At 47.8% G+C, this 17215-nt stretch overlaps 1 protein-coding gene across 1 annotated transcript in view; it reads left to right on the forward strand.

The window, feature by feature from the left end:
* CHRD (chordin) overlaps nt 1-17215 on the forward strand; it is a 49178-nt gene that overhangs the window by 9949 nt on the left and 22014 nt on the right. The window contains exons 3-7 of the mRNA XM_083739316.1: nt 176-302; nt 6953-7099; nt 10585-10702; nt 13574-13670; nt 14366-14507. Of these exons, the coding sequence (XP_083595442.1) occupies nt 176-302; nt 6953-7099; nt 10585-10702; nt 13574-13670; nt 14366-14507 (631 nt within the window). The remainder of the gene's footprint in view (nt 1-175; nt 303-6952; nt 7100-10584; nt 10703-13573; nt 13671-14365; nt 14508-17215) is intronic.

Consider the following 17215-nt stretch of genomic DNA (forward strand, 5'->3'; position numbering starts at 1 on the left):
TGCATCATAAACTTTTTTTTTAAGAGTTAAGTGAGGCTTCTCTGGAACCGATCATGAGATACGAGGTGCATATTCTGCGAGGTCCAGCACAGATGTGGAAGCACAGCTCGCAATGCATAGCAAATGCCTCAGATGCATGTCCTCCATCATCAATATTTTCTCTTTCCCTCCACAGCAGAGGAATCGTCGTGGGAAGCCGACAGGCAAAGTCAGCTGTAAGAACATTAAGCATGACTGTCCCACCCCTCCTTGCAGTGACGCCATCCTGCTGCCAGGACACTGCTGCAAAACCTGTCCGAAGGGTAAGGGTTGATGGTGACGGTGGTGGGTCCTATGTTTTCTGTGGGGCAGAAGGTAAAGTCGGTTGTCCTTGTGGGTTGTGGGCCTCCCTGACACTAGCCAATCTGGCCTTCTCCCATGGCAGTGGGATATTTGAGGGCCCTCATGAAGTTGGGTGTGAATTCACCTCAATTTCTAAACCATTTGCCTCACGGAGCCCCCTGGCACTCAGGGGCCAATTTTCCTGTCCAGCCAGCCAGTTTCGTTGGTCAGAGGAGGGTAGTGAATTGAGCACTGGACCTTGACTGGGGAGACCCACCTTGTCCACAAAGCTCACTTGATGACCAGCCACTATCTCTCAACCTAACTTTTCTCATAAAATTGGAGAGGGGCAGAGGCATGTTTGCCACCCTGACTTGGTAGGCAAAAGCTCAGGATCGAAACATGAAACAAGTAAATAAAGGCAGTCCCCAAGTTCAAATCAGCCTAAAAGTGATTCATGAGAACTAGAAGCTTCCTCCGTTTTTGGTAGAGAGCAGAAGAGAAAGGGCACTCATAATCTTAAGGACCAACATTATGTGACGCAGAGTTTGTGTATGAAACGCTTCCCTGTAACAGCTTGTGCAAGATGCATCCCTTCCAGCCTTCACTGGCAGCAGTTTGAGGACACACCCTCAAGCCTGTTGATGCAGGCAACTTCCATTTGAAAAGCTACTGTTTTCACGGAGAGGCTTGTGTATCAAATCTCTCAGACTGGAGGTGGAAGGGTAGGATATCCGAAGGAACGGATGCTCCCTGGTTTATTCAGTGTGTTGATTTTGTGCATTGAGCCGGGGCCTGCTTCCCCTGTATAGTCTATTTCCCAGTTTGTTTGGGTCTCTCTGGGCATCTGAGAAGAAGGGAGCTTGTCTGTGATCATAACACCTTGAACAACACACCTGCCCCAGTCAGCTCAGCAGAGTTTGTTCTGGGACGGGAGACTGCTTGGGAACACAAGAGGGTTGTATGTTTCACAGGAGTATGAAGGGTTCAGCTGGGTGGGGGCTTCAATGTTGCAAATGGGCCACCGAGATATTGCAAACAGGTTGTTGGTTTTTTTAAAACTTATTTTCCTTGGAAACAGTAACTCTGGATTAAATGGAGGGTAAAATGCGACCTGGAATTTCTGATGACAACAATGTCACAGGGACTGTGCAAGAAAAACCTTACAGGGACGAGGAGCACTGATCCCCACAAATAATAATAATAATAATAATAATAATAATAATAATAATAATATTTTATTTTATTTTATTTTATTTTATTTTATTTTATTTTATTTTATTTTATTTTATTTTATTTTATTTTATTTTATTTTATTTTATTTTATTATTTATACCCCATCCATCTGGCTGGCTTTCTCTAGCCACTCTGGGCGACTCCCAGGAGAATAGTAAAAACACGATAAAACATTCAAACATTACAAACTTCCCTAAACCTAAGCCTTCAGATGTCTTCTAAAAGTCAGATAGTTGTTTTTCTCTTTGGCATCTGATGGGAGGTCGTTCCACAGGACAAGTGCCACTACTGAGAAGGCCCTCTGCCTGGTTCTCTGTAACTTCACTTCTCGCAGGGAGGGAACCAGCAGAAGACTCTTGGAAGAGGACCTCATTGCCCATCTAGAAGCTTACTGGGTCTTGCTTTTGCTATAACCCTTTCCCCCCCCATCCTGGGTGCAAGTTCCGGACCAGCTAGTGGCAGGCAAGCTCCTCCTATCTCAGGTAGAAAGCAGAAAATTGGAGATTCCATGATCACCCATGGCTAGCCCCATGAGCCCCAAAGCCTACCTATGCACCTACCTATGCCTACTCTCTCCTTCACCTCCTGCCCCCCCCCCCAGTTCCACCACTCACTTACGCCATATATCAGACACTTCAGCAGGTGGGACTGGGAAATGTGTGGTCTCACCGGTGTCATTGGGCGACACTCCCATCCTCCTTGCCTGTCAGCTCTGCTGTCTGGGTCTGATGGGAGTTTTGAGTCCAGCAACATCTGGAGGGGCAACCCACCCCTGAAGTCAGTCAAAGGAAGGGATGGGAGCCATGTCTCTCTGAAAAGCCTGTTTTTCATGGAATAATAGAACAGTTGAATTGTTGAGTTGGGAGGGACCCCCATGGGTCATCTAGCCCAGGCATAGGCAAACTCGCCCCTCCAGATATTTTGGGACTACAACTCCCATCATCCTTAGCTAACAGGACCAGTGGTCAGGGATGATGGGAATTGTAGTCCCAAAACATCTGGAGGGCCAAGTTTGCCTATACCTGATCTAGCCCAACCCCCTGCAATGCAGGAATCTCAACACATGGTCTCCCATCCAGTTTGGAACCATAATGGCCCCTGCTTAGCTTTGCAAACGTGCTAGCAGTTTCATTGCTGCATTTTGGGCTGTGATTCTCACTTGGCATTTGAGGTCAGCAAATTTTAAGCCCCGGGAGCTATTTCCCCAAGCCCGGAACCATGAATCTCTGCAAAAAGGCAGTCCCTTAGCAGAGGACGGCTATTGTTTCTCTCCATGCCTTTCTTGGGTGCTCTCTGGTCTGGCCAGTGAATGGACCTTTACTCTTACCCTGCTGGACTATCCCTCTTCCTCCCGAGTAACTTTTCTGTTCAAAGTAGCCCTCCCCCCCCCAAAAAAAAATCAAACTGGCAGAAAGTTCAGGTAGATGGATTTGGGAAACGTGCTTGTGTGCAAGTTAGTCTGAACGGGTTGGAAATATTGGCTGCTATTCAGAGCCAGGTCTCTCTGTGTGTTTTGCCACCTCAGAAGAGACAGGATAGGGGGGCCTTGCACAAGGCAGTATCCCAAGAGCCACTAATATCTTGCACAGGATTTTGGGATTCGCGGTCAGTTTGCATGGGGAGCTGGCCGCTCCCGAAGCAGCAGAGAGCCTGGAGAGAATTGTGTCACCTCGTCCGCTTCCCGCACTGATGGAAGTCGTCCTGTTGTTGCTCCGTTCCTAAGTGATTTGCACAAACACAATTAACTTTGTCCCAACAAGGATTACATAATAACAGCTTTTGTGCCGATTCTTTCCCAAGTAGCACACAGACAAGCTCCCCTTGCCAAGAAGCCGTTTCCAACTGGGCTGGCTGATTATCACAACCTGCTAAGGGTAGCGGATAACCCTCTGGCGTCATGCCAAGGGCTCTCCGTTGATTTCTATGGGACTTTCTCTGGCTTGAAATCAAAAGGGTGTTTAGATCAGCTGTTGTGCAGATCAGGGTGTAAATGGAAGAAGGGAGCAGGGGACCAGTCTAATATGGGAAACTGGGACCCCCTCTGAGTCCAGGGTCTTTTCTGGGTCTGTCAGTCAGTATTAGAAACTGTGCAGCAATGTAAAGGAAGCATAAATTCTCAGAGGGAACAAAGAGATGAACTCTGGACTCAGACAGAATTCAACTGTGCATCTTCCCCAAGGTGAAATTTTCTCTACTAGGTTCAGTCATACCTCGGGTTACAGACGCTTCAGGTTACATTTTTTTGGGTTGTGGACCACCGAAACCCAGAAGTACCGGAACGGGTTACTTCCGGGTTTCGGCGGTCGCGCATGTGCACAATCGCTAAATCACGCTTTGCGCATGTGCAGACGAGCTGCTGCGGGTTGCGGACGTTGCGGCTTGTGAACGTGCATCCTGCACAGATCACATTCGCAACCCGAGCGTCCACTGTATATATCTATACAGTGGTATACCTTGGTTTTAAGAACAGTCTGGTTTAAGAACGATTCGGTTTATAAACTCCGCAAAACTGGAAATAGTGTCTGGTTTGAGAACTTTACCTCCGTCTAAGAACGGAAGCCGAACGGTTGAAGGGCACCGGCGGCGGGAGGCCTCATTAGGGAAAGTGCGCTTCAGTTTAAGAACGTTTTTGGTTTAAGAACAGACTTCCGGAATGGATTAAGTTTGTAAACCAAGGTATCACTGCATCTATATTGGGGTAGGGCATCACATGAATCTCAGCTAGAGTTTGCCACGCATGAGCAATGGGCACATTGAATTGCAGATTTGGAAGGGATCCCTGGAGATCATCAGGTCCAACCCCCTGCAATATGGAGCTTTGCCACCTGTGGGGCAGCTAAAGCCGTGTAGGTCTCATGCATTTACTTATACACAAGGGATTTCATGCCAGATCCTGGTTTTCTGCAAAAATGTCTCTGTTCATCATAACTATATTCTGCCAGTTTGACTAAAAGAGGCCTCAAGGCTGCTCAGAATTTAAAATCAACAAAGTATTCAGGTGATATTGGAGGGGGCTATGCAAAAAGAAGGGGAATAAATGTTTGCTCATCAGACACTAGTTGCAGTGCTTCTTTTTGCTTTTTAGAACTATTCTCCCACTGTAGCCACATGGCATGATACCATACTGTGCTCTGACTTCATGACAACACCATGTAGCTGATCAGATTTGGCTACATGGTGATGTTGCAAAGACAGCTCAGAGCAATGGCACAAAACATTACCCTTGCTCTGATTTGGCTTCCCAAAAATACAACATAATCAATCAGATGTGGCAGCGTAGTAATGCCGCAGTGCCAAAGCAGAGGGAAGACAGTGTTTCCTGGCCTCACGCGGGAGTAGCTAAAAAGGAAAGGATGGCTTCAAGTAGCAACAGGGAGGGACATTGCTGCCACTGCCTGAACCTCAACCTGGTGGCACAGAATTGGCAAGCAAAGTGAACAGGGGAGTTTTTAGTAAAACCATTTGACTCCCATGTGGCATAGCTCAGTTACATACACTTCAAGGTCTAGCAATATTAAAGGATTTTGCACCTTTCCTACCACTTCCAAGCCTCCAACAGGATAAACAAGTTGGGCAGGCTTCTCTTGGAAGGGCATTCCAACAAGCAAGGTGCCACCACGGAAAAAGCCCTGCTTCTAAGAGTTGGAGGAGGAAGCAATTTGAGGCGAAGACTGTGATATGAGGATAGGCAGCACAGGTAATGGAACGGCCCCATTACCTTTTTGACACAGCAAAGTTTCTACAAGTTGATTTTATCACAGGGTGAATATTTCACTTGTTTGCACGCAAGGGACTCCCAGCGAAAGTGAAGCTTTGTCCCGAGATGGTTAATTGCACAAGGAGTTCTTGCTGTCCTGGTGGTCGAATGATCACTGTGGTCTGGGGACATGTCTCAGCAAACAGTTTACGAAATGACCACCCAGATGCACATTTGAGTAAATAAAAAGCACATTTGGGCAGCATTCATGATCGCATGTGGATGCCATAAATCTTTGCGTTTCTGTCGCAGAGCATCTTAGCTCCCACACCAGCCTTGCTGTGCTCAGAATTAGCAAAATTCCGTGAATACGAGCAAAGTTGGGAGATCCAATTCCTGGGTATTTTGCCAGGGACATTCAAGAAGCAAGCTCCAATGTTCAGTTCTATATCCAAGGCAAAACATGACATGGTGGGACTGCCACGTTTGTTTGTTCATGTCTGCCCTCTTGTTCCTTGGACTGAAATGGGTGGTGATGTCTTGTGGAACGTGGAAAGGGACATTGTCACTGGGGGGTGTCAAATGCTGGCATTACCCCCACCCCCTTTCAGGCCGTTGTTATAATTTGTATAGGAAAGCATATATAAATAAATGCCGCCAGACTGAGAAAACCTTATTTTGGTTGGGGTGTGTGTGAGAGAGAGACACTGCGTTAATGCAAATCCCTAAACTAGGGTAGCTTCCATAGGGCCCTTCAGACACTGTTGGACTACAACTCCCATAATCCCTGACCATTGGGCATGCTGGCCTGGGGCCAATGGGAGCTTGAGTCCAACAAGATCTGAAGACCCAACACATTTTGGCCAACACCGAGAGATCTGCCTCACCCTATTCTTCTTCTTTTTAAAGTTTTAGACATCCAGGGAAAAACCTGTTTTATATGCCCAAGCTTTTAACTGAATTGTCATATTTGGATGGTTTACTTATTTTGTGGCAGCTGGTTTTTGTCTACAACTTTACTTCTGCCCTTACTTATCTTAATATTTCGTGCTGTTTTAATTTTTGTATTGGATTTAACAGTGGAGTGTTATTATTATTACCCTTGATGCTTTGGGAAACGTGCCTGCGTTGAAAAGTGGCCCGTGTGTTTTAGCAATAAATAAAGAGAAATGGAATAAAACTTGCCTCAGGTGACAGATTTTGGGCTCCACAGCTAGTGGCGAATGGCCAGCTGTATCATCTGTTCTTATTATTGCGGTGCTTCAGCATATGGGAAGCGCCGTTTTGGCTTGTTGTTTTGTTTACCTCAAGAGGCCAAAATGTCTTCATCTAGCCCTGAAATTGGGGCACTTTCCTACATGGAGATAATTGAGAGGGGAAATGACATTTAAAGATGGCAAAGGTGGAATTTCCCACAATGCCTCTGGCACCGGGGCACTGTGATAAATTAAAATGGGAGTTAGACCCATCTGCCTGGTGCTGTTTTCAGGTGCTGCTATATGCTACCAGGTAAGTTTCTCAGGGAGGGGAGGACCCACCAAAGGCTACTTTCCTACGGCTATCTCGAACTCAGAGCTGGCCCTGACCAGGAGCAAGAAAGGGGAAGGGGGCATTGCAAGATGAATCAAAGTGTGTTTCTGTATTCGTCAACTTTCTGTGATGCCAAAAAACCTTTGCTTCCTGTCATCCATCATGCAGCCTCTCCCAGCATCCCAGAGAAGAGACCTGAGCCGCTGTTTGACAACTTTGAGTACTTTCAGGATAAGGAAGATGACTTACATAGGAATTACAATGACCGCGCCTACCTAAGTTCTGAGGATTTGGTCCGAGATGACAGCCGCATAGGTATGGTCTAGGTGGGGGGTCGGGAGGGAACACAGAAACCAACTTTCTGATTTTCTTTCTTTCTTTTTAAAAAACAGCAACCAGGTTTCTAGTCCTCATGTCTGCAGGTGTGTCTGAATGCAGTGGAAGCTGGTGCCCTAGGACTAATGGGACACAGCCCTCCCAAGAATAATGTCAAGCAAAAAAGAAAGAAAATAAATTGCCCCCCCCCCTAATATCAAAGCCACGTACCCGGCCCCACTTTTGTTTGAAGTCAGGGACACTCTGCAAACATTTGTATCAATCTATCGTCCTATGGAAAATCAGGCCTTTGCAGCACTCAGCCAAAAAGCCATGTGGCAGATTGGACTGCAATTCAAGGCAGCCCCACTATGAAGGCTTCTACTCCCATCTGTAGTTCGGAGGCTCACCAGCATCCATGGTATGGCCTTGTGGGGCTGCCTTGGAGTCCAAACATGCTGAGAGCTGTTTCCTAGAGCCACGCCTAAAACTCAAAGCACCTTCTTTGTAGCTAGCCAGAAGGAGGGTGCGGTTGCTAGTTTGAGCAGCGTGTTTTTAATTATTATTAATGCTCCTTAAAAGAGAGAAATGGCGGAGAGAGTGTGCATCTCTCTATGCTATCCTTTTTAATTTTGCTTTATTTTGCAGTTTGTTTTTGTGAACCGGGGAGGAGGATCGGGAGAAGAAATGGTTCCCACATTTGTATTGTTGGAACTGTAGGGCTTTTCTGTGTGTCTGGGTTTCAGAGAAGTATGGAGATTTCGCATTCCTTTTCCCCCTCAAGGCTCTGAAAACGTTTTAGTTTGTTTGGCTAATGTGAGAAGTTGGACTAGAATGGCCTTTAGCCTTCTACAGTGGTGATTATACGATGTACTATTTAGAGAAAGAATACCTGCGGAATCACCTCTTGCATGCAAAAGGAAGCTCCTCATTGGTGAGGCAGATGCACTCTGTGCATGCTTGTGCCATTTATTTCTTTAGTTCCTAATCAGATCTCCTCTGCTCGAGTCCGTGAGAGGAGACTTTGGCTGGCAAGGAAGAGCTGGTGGTGCTAACAGTAGGCAGCATCACAGGTCAGCTGAGTACCGTATTTTTCGCCCTATAGGACGCACCGTCCCATAAGGCGCACCTAGTTTTTTTTGGGGGGGGGAAATAAAGGGGAAAAAATTATTTCCCCCTCAGGCACGGGGCTGCGGCGGGGGAGGCCCGAGCTTCCCCCGACCCCAGCCCCCAAACAGGCAGCTCTCTGCAAGCTGTGGGAGCCCAGCGCTGGCTCCCGCTGCTTGCTGAGAGGTCCGCGAAGCCTGGACGCGCTGAGCTCAGTGTGCGCAGGCTTCAGCACGCAGGCAACTCTCCGTAAGCGGCGGGAGCGCTCCCGCTGCTTGCGGAGAGGTCCGCGAAGCCTGGAGAGCGAGAGGGGTCGGTGCGCACCGACCCCTCTCGCTCTCCAGGCTTCAGCGAAAGCCTGCATTCGCCCCATAGGACACACACACATTTCCCCTTCATTTTTGGAGGGGGGAAAGTGCGTCCAATAGGACGGAAAATACGGTAGAATATTCACTGCATGTTTTCCTTTTCACGATGCCAGTTGTCTTCATACTTTTGAGCATGCCAGAGACTATGCATGCTGCACTTTAAAAATTATCTTCTCTGTCACTGGTTCATTGTGGGGTGTTGGGTATTCTGGTATCCTTTCAATGAAAGGAGTAGCCAGCTAGCCATGGCTTACAGCACAAATGAATCAATAGTCAGGTAGCACTTCAGACTGTATTCTTGCATAAGTTTTTTAATGGATTGCCAAGAAGCGTCTGATGAAGTGCACTGTGGCCTGAAAAAGCCTATGCCACAATGAATTTGCTAGTTCTTTAACGTGCAAGTACTCTTCATTTTTCTTGTTTGGCTAAAGTTGCACTATGGTCTAATTTACAGGGTTGTTGTGAGGTTGAAAAGATTGCAAAATACTTTGGCAAACTTAAAATGCTGTTACAAAAAAGCAGGATGGTGCAGGGGATGGTTTAGTTGTAATATGGGATCATAGATTGCACCCTGTCTGTGCACCACACCCAAATATTTTAAAAATCTAAGGGAGCCAGTGTGGTGTAGTGGTTAAGAGCGGTAGACTTGTAATCTGGTGAACCGGGTTCGCTTCCCCGCTCCTCCACATGCAGCTGCTGAGTGACCTTGGGCCAGACACATTTCTCGGAAGTCTCTCAGCCCCACTCACCTCACAGAGTGTTTGTTGTCGGGGAGGAAGGGAAAGGGGAATGTGAGCCACTTTGAGACTCCTTAAGGGGAGTGATAAAGTGGGATATCAAATCCGAACTCTTCTTCCTCCTCCTCCTGAGGAATTCTGCAGATTAACAATGTGTTTCAGGAAGAAGTTCTTTCTTTGATCTGTCTCAAATCTTTCAGCATTGTGCTTCATTGGCTATCCATGAGTTCTGCCATTTTGAGAGATCCACTTTCTCCACACCAGCCCATAGCTGTCAACGTTTCCCTTTTTTAAAGGGAAATTCCCTTATTCCAAATAGGATTCCTCGCAAGAAAAGGGAAAAGTTGACAGCTATGACACTAGCCCCAATTTTATACAATTCTGTCATGCCTCCCATTACTCGTTTTTCCTGCAATTCTCCAATTTTACAGCCTTTCCACATTGGGAAGTTGCTCCTTTCCCTTAATTATTTGGGTTCCCCATTTCTGAACCTTGTCAGGTAGTTCACTCTTTGCAGCAGATAGATAGAGGGGGGGTTGGGGGCGGTTGGTCATTACTGTTGTTTTTTGCAGAATGCTGAAGTTAATATAATAAAAATAGAGGCTTTTTGGAGGACAGTAATAAAGATGATCAATGGCATTTTCCAAATAAATATACAATTGGGACCAATGCTATCCTTATTGTATTATGTAAAATTATTCCCCTAGCTAGACAGGACAGCATCGCTTTTGTATATAATTAGAAATGCAATGATGTTATAATTGAGTAAACAAAGGGATTTAAAAAAAAAATATTAAGCAATCATACTGCAGAACAGAATTAACTTTTGGAATCGGTTTATGTTTACAGCGTTTACACGGTTCCTTGAAAATATACATGGTGCTTTTGTAAGACGGGGACATGGGATCCAACACAGTAGAAATGAATCTAGCACTTGTGAATTTATAAAACCTACAAAGGACAGATCTGTAAAGTGAATTTACTAGGTCAGTTTATGAATGTGGTTAGGAATAAATTTATCAGTTTTGAAAATGCAATTGCCGGTGTTTAGAGTTTTAATACTTTCAGTGTGAGTAAGCATGGTTTTTGTATGTGTGCATGTTTATGTCATCATTTATTGAACTTGCGTTTAAAAAAAGATACAGTGGAGGCATTTATCACATATAAATGTAGAACTGTAGACTTCGAAATATATATATCTCTAGTTCTTCAGGCTTCCTGGATCACTGGCAATGTATGCAGAATCACAAGGCAGTTCCCTTTTGCTCCTCAGATTTTGTGTCCTTGCTAACCAGCGGCTCAGATACCCAGACGCCCGTGTCCAGTGCAGTGGCAAAAGCCAGGTTCACTCTTGTGCGTTCTCACCTCCTCTTCTCAATCAACTATGAGAGGTGAGTGACACCCAGTCTGATGTTCAGGGTGGGGAGAAGCATGTAGCAGAGGTGGACTTTGGTGATTTTGGGAAATGTGGTGCCCTGAGCGAGGCCAAAATTTGGCACCTCCAATTGTTCCATCTAGCAGTCGTACCTTGGATCCTGAACACCTTGGTACTTGTACGTTTTGGCTCCCGAACACCACAAACCTGAAAGTGAATGTTCCGGCTTGCAAACGTTCTTTGGAACCTGAATGTCTGACGGAGCTTTTGACTAGTGCAGGAGCTTCCTGCAGTCAACCGGAAGACGCGCTTTGGTCTCCGAATGTTTTGGAAATCGAAAGGACTTCCAGAACGGATCCCGTTTGACTTCCAAGGTTTGACTGTATCGTTCACACTCAGTAGCAGCAGCTCTACAGGGTTTCAGAAGAGACCATTTCCTGCTTATGTGGCTGTGATTCACCCCTTGCGCACATGCACACATTCACTTGCTGCAGTAATAAAATTGTGAGCACATTTATGCAGGTTCTGGTATGGTTTCAAGCTGGATGGGAGACTGAGATTCCTGCATTGCAGGGGGTTCATAGAATCACAGAATTGGAAGGGACCCCAAGGGTCATCCAGTCCAACCCCCTGCAATGCAGGAATCTCAGCTAGAACATCCATGACAGATGGCCATCCAACCTCTGCTTAAAAACCTCCAAGGAAGGAGAGTCCACCACCTCCCAAGGTAGTCTGTTCCACTGCTAAACAGCTCTTACTGTCAGAAAGTTTTTCTGAATGTTTAGTCGGAATCTCCTTTCTCGTAACTTGAAGCCAGTCTGTCACGCCAGAGTGGTGCATGCTCTGGTTATCTCCAACTTGGACTACTGCAATTAATCCAGAATGTGGCAGCTAGACTGGTGACTGGGAGTGGCCGCCGGGACCACATAACACCGGTCTTGAGAGATCTGCATTGGTTCCCAGTACGTTTCCGAGCACACTTCAAAGTGTGGGTGCTGCCTTTAAAGCCCTAAACGGCCTCGGTCCTGTATACCTGAAGGAGCTTCTCCACCCCCATTGTTCACTGAGCTCCAGTGCCGAGGGCCTCCTGGCAGTTCCCTCATTGAGAGAAGTGAGGTTACAGGGAACCAGGCAGAGGGCCTTCTCAGTCGTGGCACCTGCCCTGTGGAACGCCCTCCCACCGGATGTCAAAGATTAAAACAACTATCAGACTTTTAGAAGACATCTGAAGGCAGCCCTGTTTAGGGAAGCTTTAAATGTTTAATAGGTTATTGTATTTTAGTGTTCTGTTGGAAGCCGCCCAGAGTGGCTGGGGAAACTCAGCCAGATGGGCGGGGTATAAATAAATTTATTATTATTATTATTATTATTATTATTATTATTAGTTTGGCAAGATTACCCTCAGGGTCCCTTCTATGATTCTATGATTCCATAATTCCCAGGATGAGACAATAGCACAGCAAGCCCTGTGCCTAAAACGGAAAAGGGGTGATATAAAGCCCTTTCTTGGGGTTCACACACCAGCCGCCCTGCTCCCCATCTTTCTCTCTCCCCGGACTTCTCTGTTTCATCGGCTTTGTAACACATCTTGCTGACAGGCAGCTGGCGTTCCTCTGATATCATTACAAAACAGCTGAAGAGGCATGGGTGAATCCCAGCTTGGAATTTCTCTGTATCCGTCCCAGGCAGAAAGTCTCCACCCCGTCACGGTGGTTATTATTTTTTATTAAAAACAAACTTTGGGGGGAAAGGCTCCAGTAAACAAGTTCAGCGTCCACATGTTGCCGAGGCCCCAGCTGCCTCTCCTCGCTTGCTCAAGGCTGGGGTCAGCGGGGGTCTTTCTGCCTTCTGCCTGGGGCTTGGCTCCGGGGAGCTGCAATCAATCAGTCTCTCCCGATTGTTAAATCCTCCTTCTGCCTGCTCCGGGAGAGAGCTGTGGCCAGCCTCTCTGCTGTGGTGGTCCCTCCTCTTTTTCCAAGCCGTTGCATAGCCCAGCGGTGACTAATTTCAAAATGCATCCACAAATCCCAAAAAAACAGCCTCACAGGCTGTCGTTATTCCTTTTTAAGCAGGTCCAAGGAGAGTTGCATTTCTCAAGCTGCGTAAGGGAGAGAGGCTAGCCTCTGGAGGGGCACCATCTATCCTCCTGCAGGGGGTTCATTGGCTAAAACCTGGGGGTCTGCAACTGCGGTTCCTTGCTTCTCAATGGCAAGCATAAATCTCCTTCTGGACACTGTTATCTCAGCGACTCCTCTATAACTTGGTGGCAGAGGGTGTGCTTTCAATGCAGAAAGCCCACAGGCTAAGTCCCTGCAATCTTGGGGTGGCATGGGGTGAACCACACAATTCAGATAGCAGCACTGAGAAGGATCTTCCTCTGCCTGAGACCCTGAGTAGCCTAGGGTGGCTGTGTATGCTAGGGATGATAGGAGCTGGAAGGAATCCCCCAGGTCATCTAGTCCAACCCCTTGCAATGCAGGAATCACAGCTCGAGAATCCCCTGCAGATGGGCCATCTGAACTCCAAGGAAAGAGAGCCCACCACCTTCTGAGACCCAGTAAAGCTGTCTCTGGGCCTTTCTGCATCCTTGGAAAACTACAAAATGAAGCGATAACCAAACACGCAGTATGGCAATGCAGACTTTGAACGCATTTAGGCAGGGTGATGTTGCCACACTACCACATGATAGCAGTAGCAGTCTGGGGACACGTTTAGCATGCACTGGGCTGCAAAATCCATTGGCATTTTGAAGGCTGTTTAAAGAAGCTGGCGGGGCGCTCTGGAGCTAAGTCAGGTTGGTGGCACCGGCCTAACCTATTCCTTCTGTTCAGTGTTTTCTGTTCTGGTTGCAACCTCAAACCCACAGCCTCTGCCTCTTCTTCTGCAGGCTGGGCCAGCCGAGCCGAGTCCGTTTCACAGACGCTGGTGGGACTGTCCTCTTTGAGCATCCTGTGCAAAAGGGCCCCTCCCCCCAGGATAACATGGTGAGTGAACCATGAGGTCATTGTCCCAATTATTCTACTCCCCTGTGGGCTTTGAAGCACTATGCTGCTGAAACAGCAAGGCATGTTGCTGTAGATCAGGCTTTCTCAACCTGTGGGTCCCCAGATGTTGTTGAACTACAACTCCCATCACGCCTAGCTAGCAAGGCCAGAGCACAGGGATGATGGGAGTTGTAGTCCAACAACTTATGGGGAGCCACGGGTTGAGAACCACTGCTGTAGAGGGAAGTGAGGGGCAGGTGGGGCTCGTCCACCTGGGAAGGCAGGCCATCTAGGAGAAGGAAAACTCTCATCCTAAACACCTGCTGCCTTGTGGGATATCTTCGGGAGAAGAAAAGGCTCACAAATCCAGAGTGGAGTCTCTAAGACGGTTGGATGGTGCCTTGTATACCTCCTTCTGGCAATTCCTGCAGCCATGTTGGTGCCAATAGCATTGCTCTGCTTCCCTTTGGACCACATCAGCGAGCCCAGGACCTCCCTACGCACTATGCCCAGGGGAGGTCACTTCAGTGCTACTAACACAGCAGTTGACTTCACCCCCGGAGGTGAACTCCATTCTCTCTCAAGACAGATGCCAACAATTGGCCATGCTGGATATGCGTCCGGTCCTCTGGATTTGCGCTCTGATAAAGTGGCCTGTTTCTTTCTGCCCCTCTCTCTGGACACTGTCTCCACAGATCTGCGGCGTCTGGCGAAACCTGCAAAAGTCTTTGACGCGGCAGTTGAAGGTTGACCAGCTGCACATTTCCCTGGTCACCAAGTCGCACCCTGAGGGCGAGATACGAGGCAAAATCATCAAGCACCGGGCACTCCTTGCAGGTAATCTGTGATCTGAGAGTTTTACCTTTGAGTACAGATTGCTGTTTTCTATTCTTTTTAGCGTCACAAAGCAAACAAACAATAAATTAGTAAGAGAAAGAAATGGTGTTATACCAAGGTATATCAAGACACCCTAATTTCCCCAGCTGGTGTGGATGTTGTGTGTTGAGCATCTAAGTCCAAAGCAGAGGAAATAAAATCCCACCAGATGACGTAAAAGTGTTCTGGATCCTCCATCCCCCTGGAAACATGCAGTTTATGTGTAATATTTTCCGTCGAGTGCAGATTTCTGTCATTGTCAGCCCTGCAAATACACTCAGAGCTCTCACTCAGAAGTTACTGCTCATGATTCAATTTAAAATACTTGTTGTCTCCCTGATCTAGGATATTTGAACATCCTTGCCTGTCGGCTTGGCCAGCCTAAACAGTGGTTGTCCTGCACTGTCTGTGGTTGCATGCCTTTTCTTTTGGAGTTTCTCCTGGCTTTACCCTCAGGCCCATCGCTAGAAGTTTTGCAATGAGGCAACCTAAGTGAGCAGATAATCATGGCAGAACGTACGTACAGCTGCCTGAGTACAGTGATACCTCGGGTTAAGTACTTAATTCGTTCCGGAGGTCCGTACTTAACCTGAAACTGTTCTTAATCTGAAGCACCACTTTAGCTAATGGGGCCTCCCGCTGCTGCCACGCCGCCGGAGCACGATTTCTGTTCTCATCCTGAAGCAAAGTTCTTAACCTGAAGCACTATTTCTGGGTTAGCGGAGTCTGTAAACTGAAGCGTATGCAACCTGAAGTGTATGTAACCCAAGGTACCACTGTAACTCCTGACGTGGCAGAGTGTCGGTCTGGAGAGAACTGGGATTGAATCCCTCCTCAATGTGTGAAGCCCAGCCACCTCCTCTCAGCCTAACCCAGGGTTCTTGTAGGAAGAGATGGGGTCATCCCAGGCTGTATACTCCACCCCAAGCTCCTTGGAGCAAGGATGAAACAGAAACATGAGGAGCAATGATAATATCTTTAGCGATATTTAACTGCATTGTTCTTTGGAAAAGTAAGTGAGATGCAAATGCAATAAATGAACAAAGAATAAAATCACTGGGTTATTCAAATTGGAGATGCTGGAGCCACACTCTAAATCCAGCTGGTTCCTATCGTCTGCCTTTGCCCAGAGGTCTCCTTGAGAGAATTCCTTGCCTGTAGTCGGGGGTTTCTCCCGATGGGTTGGCATTTCAGATTCCGTTTCTCCCTAAGGCTCAGAACTTATTTAGCCTCACCACCAGAGGCTGGGGTGTCCCCTTTCTGGCTTCACCTAAGGATCCTGACTTCTCACCTCCAGACTGGCCTGATCTGGGGCTCGGTGTAATGCTGGAACCTCCAGATCAACCTCTGATGGGGAACCCTCCTGGCTGAGACATAACACCACCCAGATGAGCCATTGCGTCCCTCTGGGGACCTTCATGGCTCCAGATGAGCCCTTGCCTGAGCTTCAGTGTGTCTTGCACCTCTGGTCTTTCTTGGTCCTGTTCTCCTGGCTTGTTCTCCAGTTCTGCTTTGCCCACCGAGGCTAGTTGTTCTTTGGTCTGGTCTCCTGACCCATTCCTCAGTACAGTCATACCTCAGGTTACAGCCGCTTCAGGTTGTGTTTTTTTGGGTTGTGGACCACCAAAATCTGGAAGTACCGGAACGGGTTACTTCCAGGTTTCAGCGGTCGTGCATGCACAGAAGTGTTGGATCACAACCCACACATGCGCAGAAGCGCCGAATCACAACCCGTGCATGCGCAGACGCGGGTTGTGAACGCTGCGGGTTGCGAACGTGCATCCCACACAGATCACATTCACAACCTGAGCTTCCACTGTACTGGTTCATCCTTGTCTCCCACTTTGCTCACCAGTTTTGACCTCTGGCCCGTCTCTCAGCTCCTGGTTCTCACAATGTGACTCCTTTCAAACTGCCGCCCGAGTCCCAACCCTGACAAGACCTTTGGCAGATGCCCATCCTGTCCAGTAGTCTGGCAGCCCTGGCTGCTCGTACAACAGGGAAGGGCAGTAGGTCAGTGGTAGAGCATCTGCCTTGCATGCAGAAGGTCCCAGGTTCAATCCCCAGCTTCCCCAAGTAGGGCTGGAAGAGACCCCTGCCTGAAACCCTGGAGAACAGCTGGTGGTCATTGAAGATAGTACTGGCTAGATAGAGCGTAGAGCAGGATCCTTTGCTCCTGTGCACAAGTCTGCTGCTGACCCCCTCGCACTCTCAGGAGGAGACAGGAGCAAGCCAGCAATAACTCACACAGTGTTGGTGAAGTTAACTCTTTACTCAAAGAAGCAAGACAGCTCAGGAGGCCAGGCCTAGTGAGCACAGCAACTCATCTCAGTGGATCTTGGTCCTATGAGGCAGTTGTGAAGACTGAACCTTCCCACAGTTCCCTAAGTCTCCTCCTCCCCCAGCTCCTTCCCAAGCAATTTGAGACTTCATCGCCTTGTCTGCCTTTGCTCTGTCCTCTTCATACCTCTTCTGGCTCGGGGAGACCAGGGAAGAGGGGAGCTGGTCACAGCAGGAGGGGAAGACCCCTTTGGCTTCTTCAGCAGCCTGCTTCATCTCTGCCTCTTGACATCCGTTCCCCACCTCTCCAGCCTCTGCTTCTGGACTGCTCTCTGCCACAGAGTCTCCCTACTCACTAAACCCTGTTACCTCTTCAGCTTCCAATACCT

The sequence above is a fragment of the Podarcis gaigeae genome, assembly GCF_964106915.1.
Source record: "Podarcis gaigeae genome assembly, chromosome: 5".
Taxonomy (NCBI): domain Eukaryota; kingdom Metazoa; phylum Chordata; class Lepidosauria; order Squamata; family Lacertidae; genus Podarcis; species Podarcis gaigeae.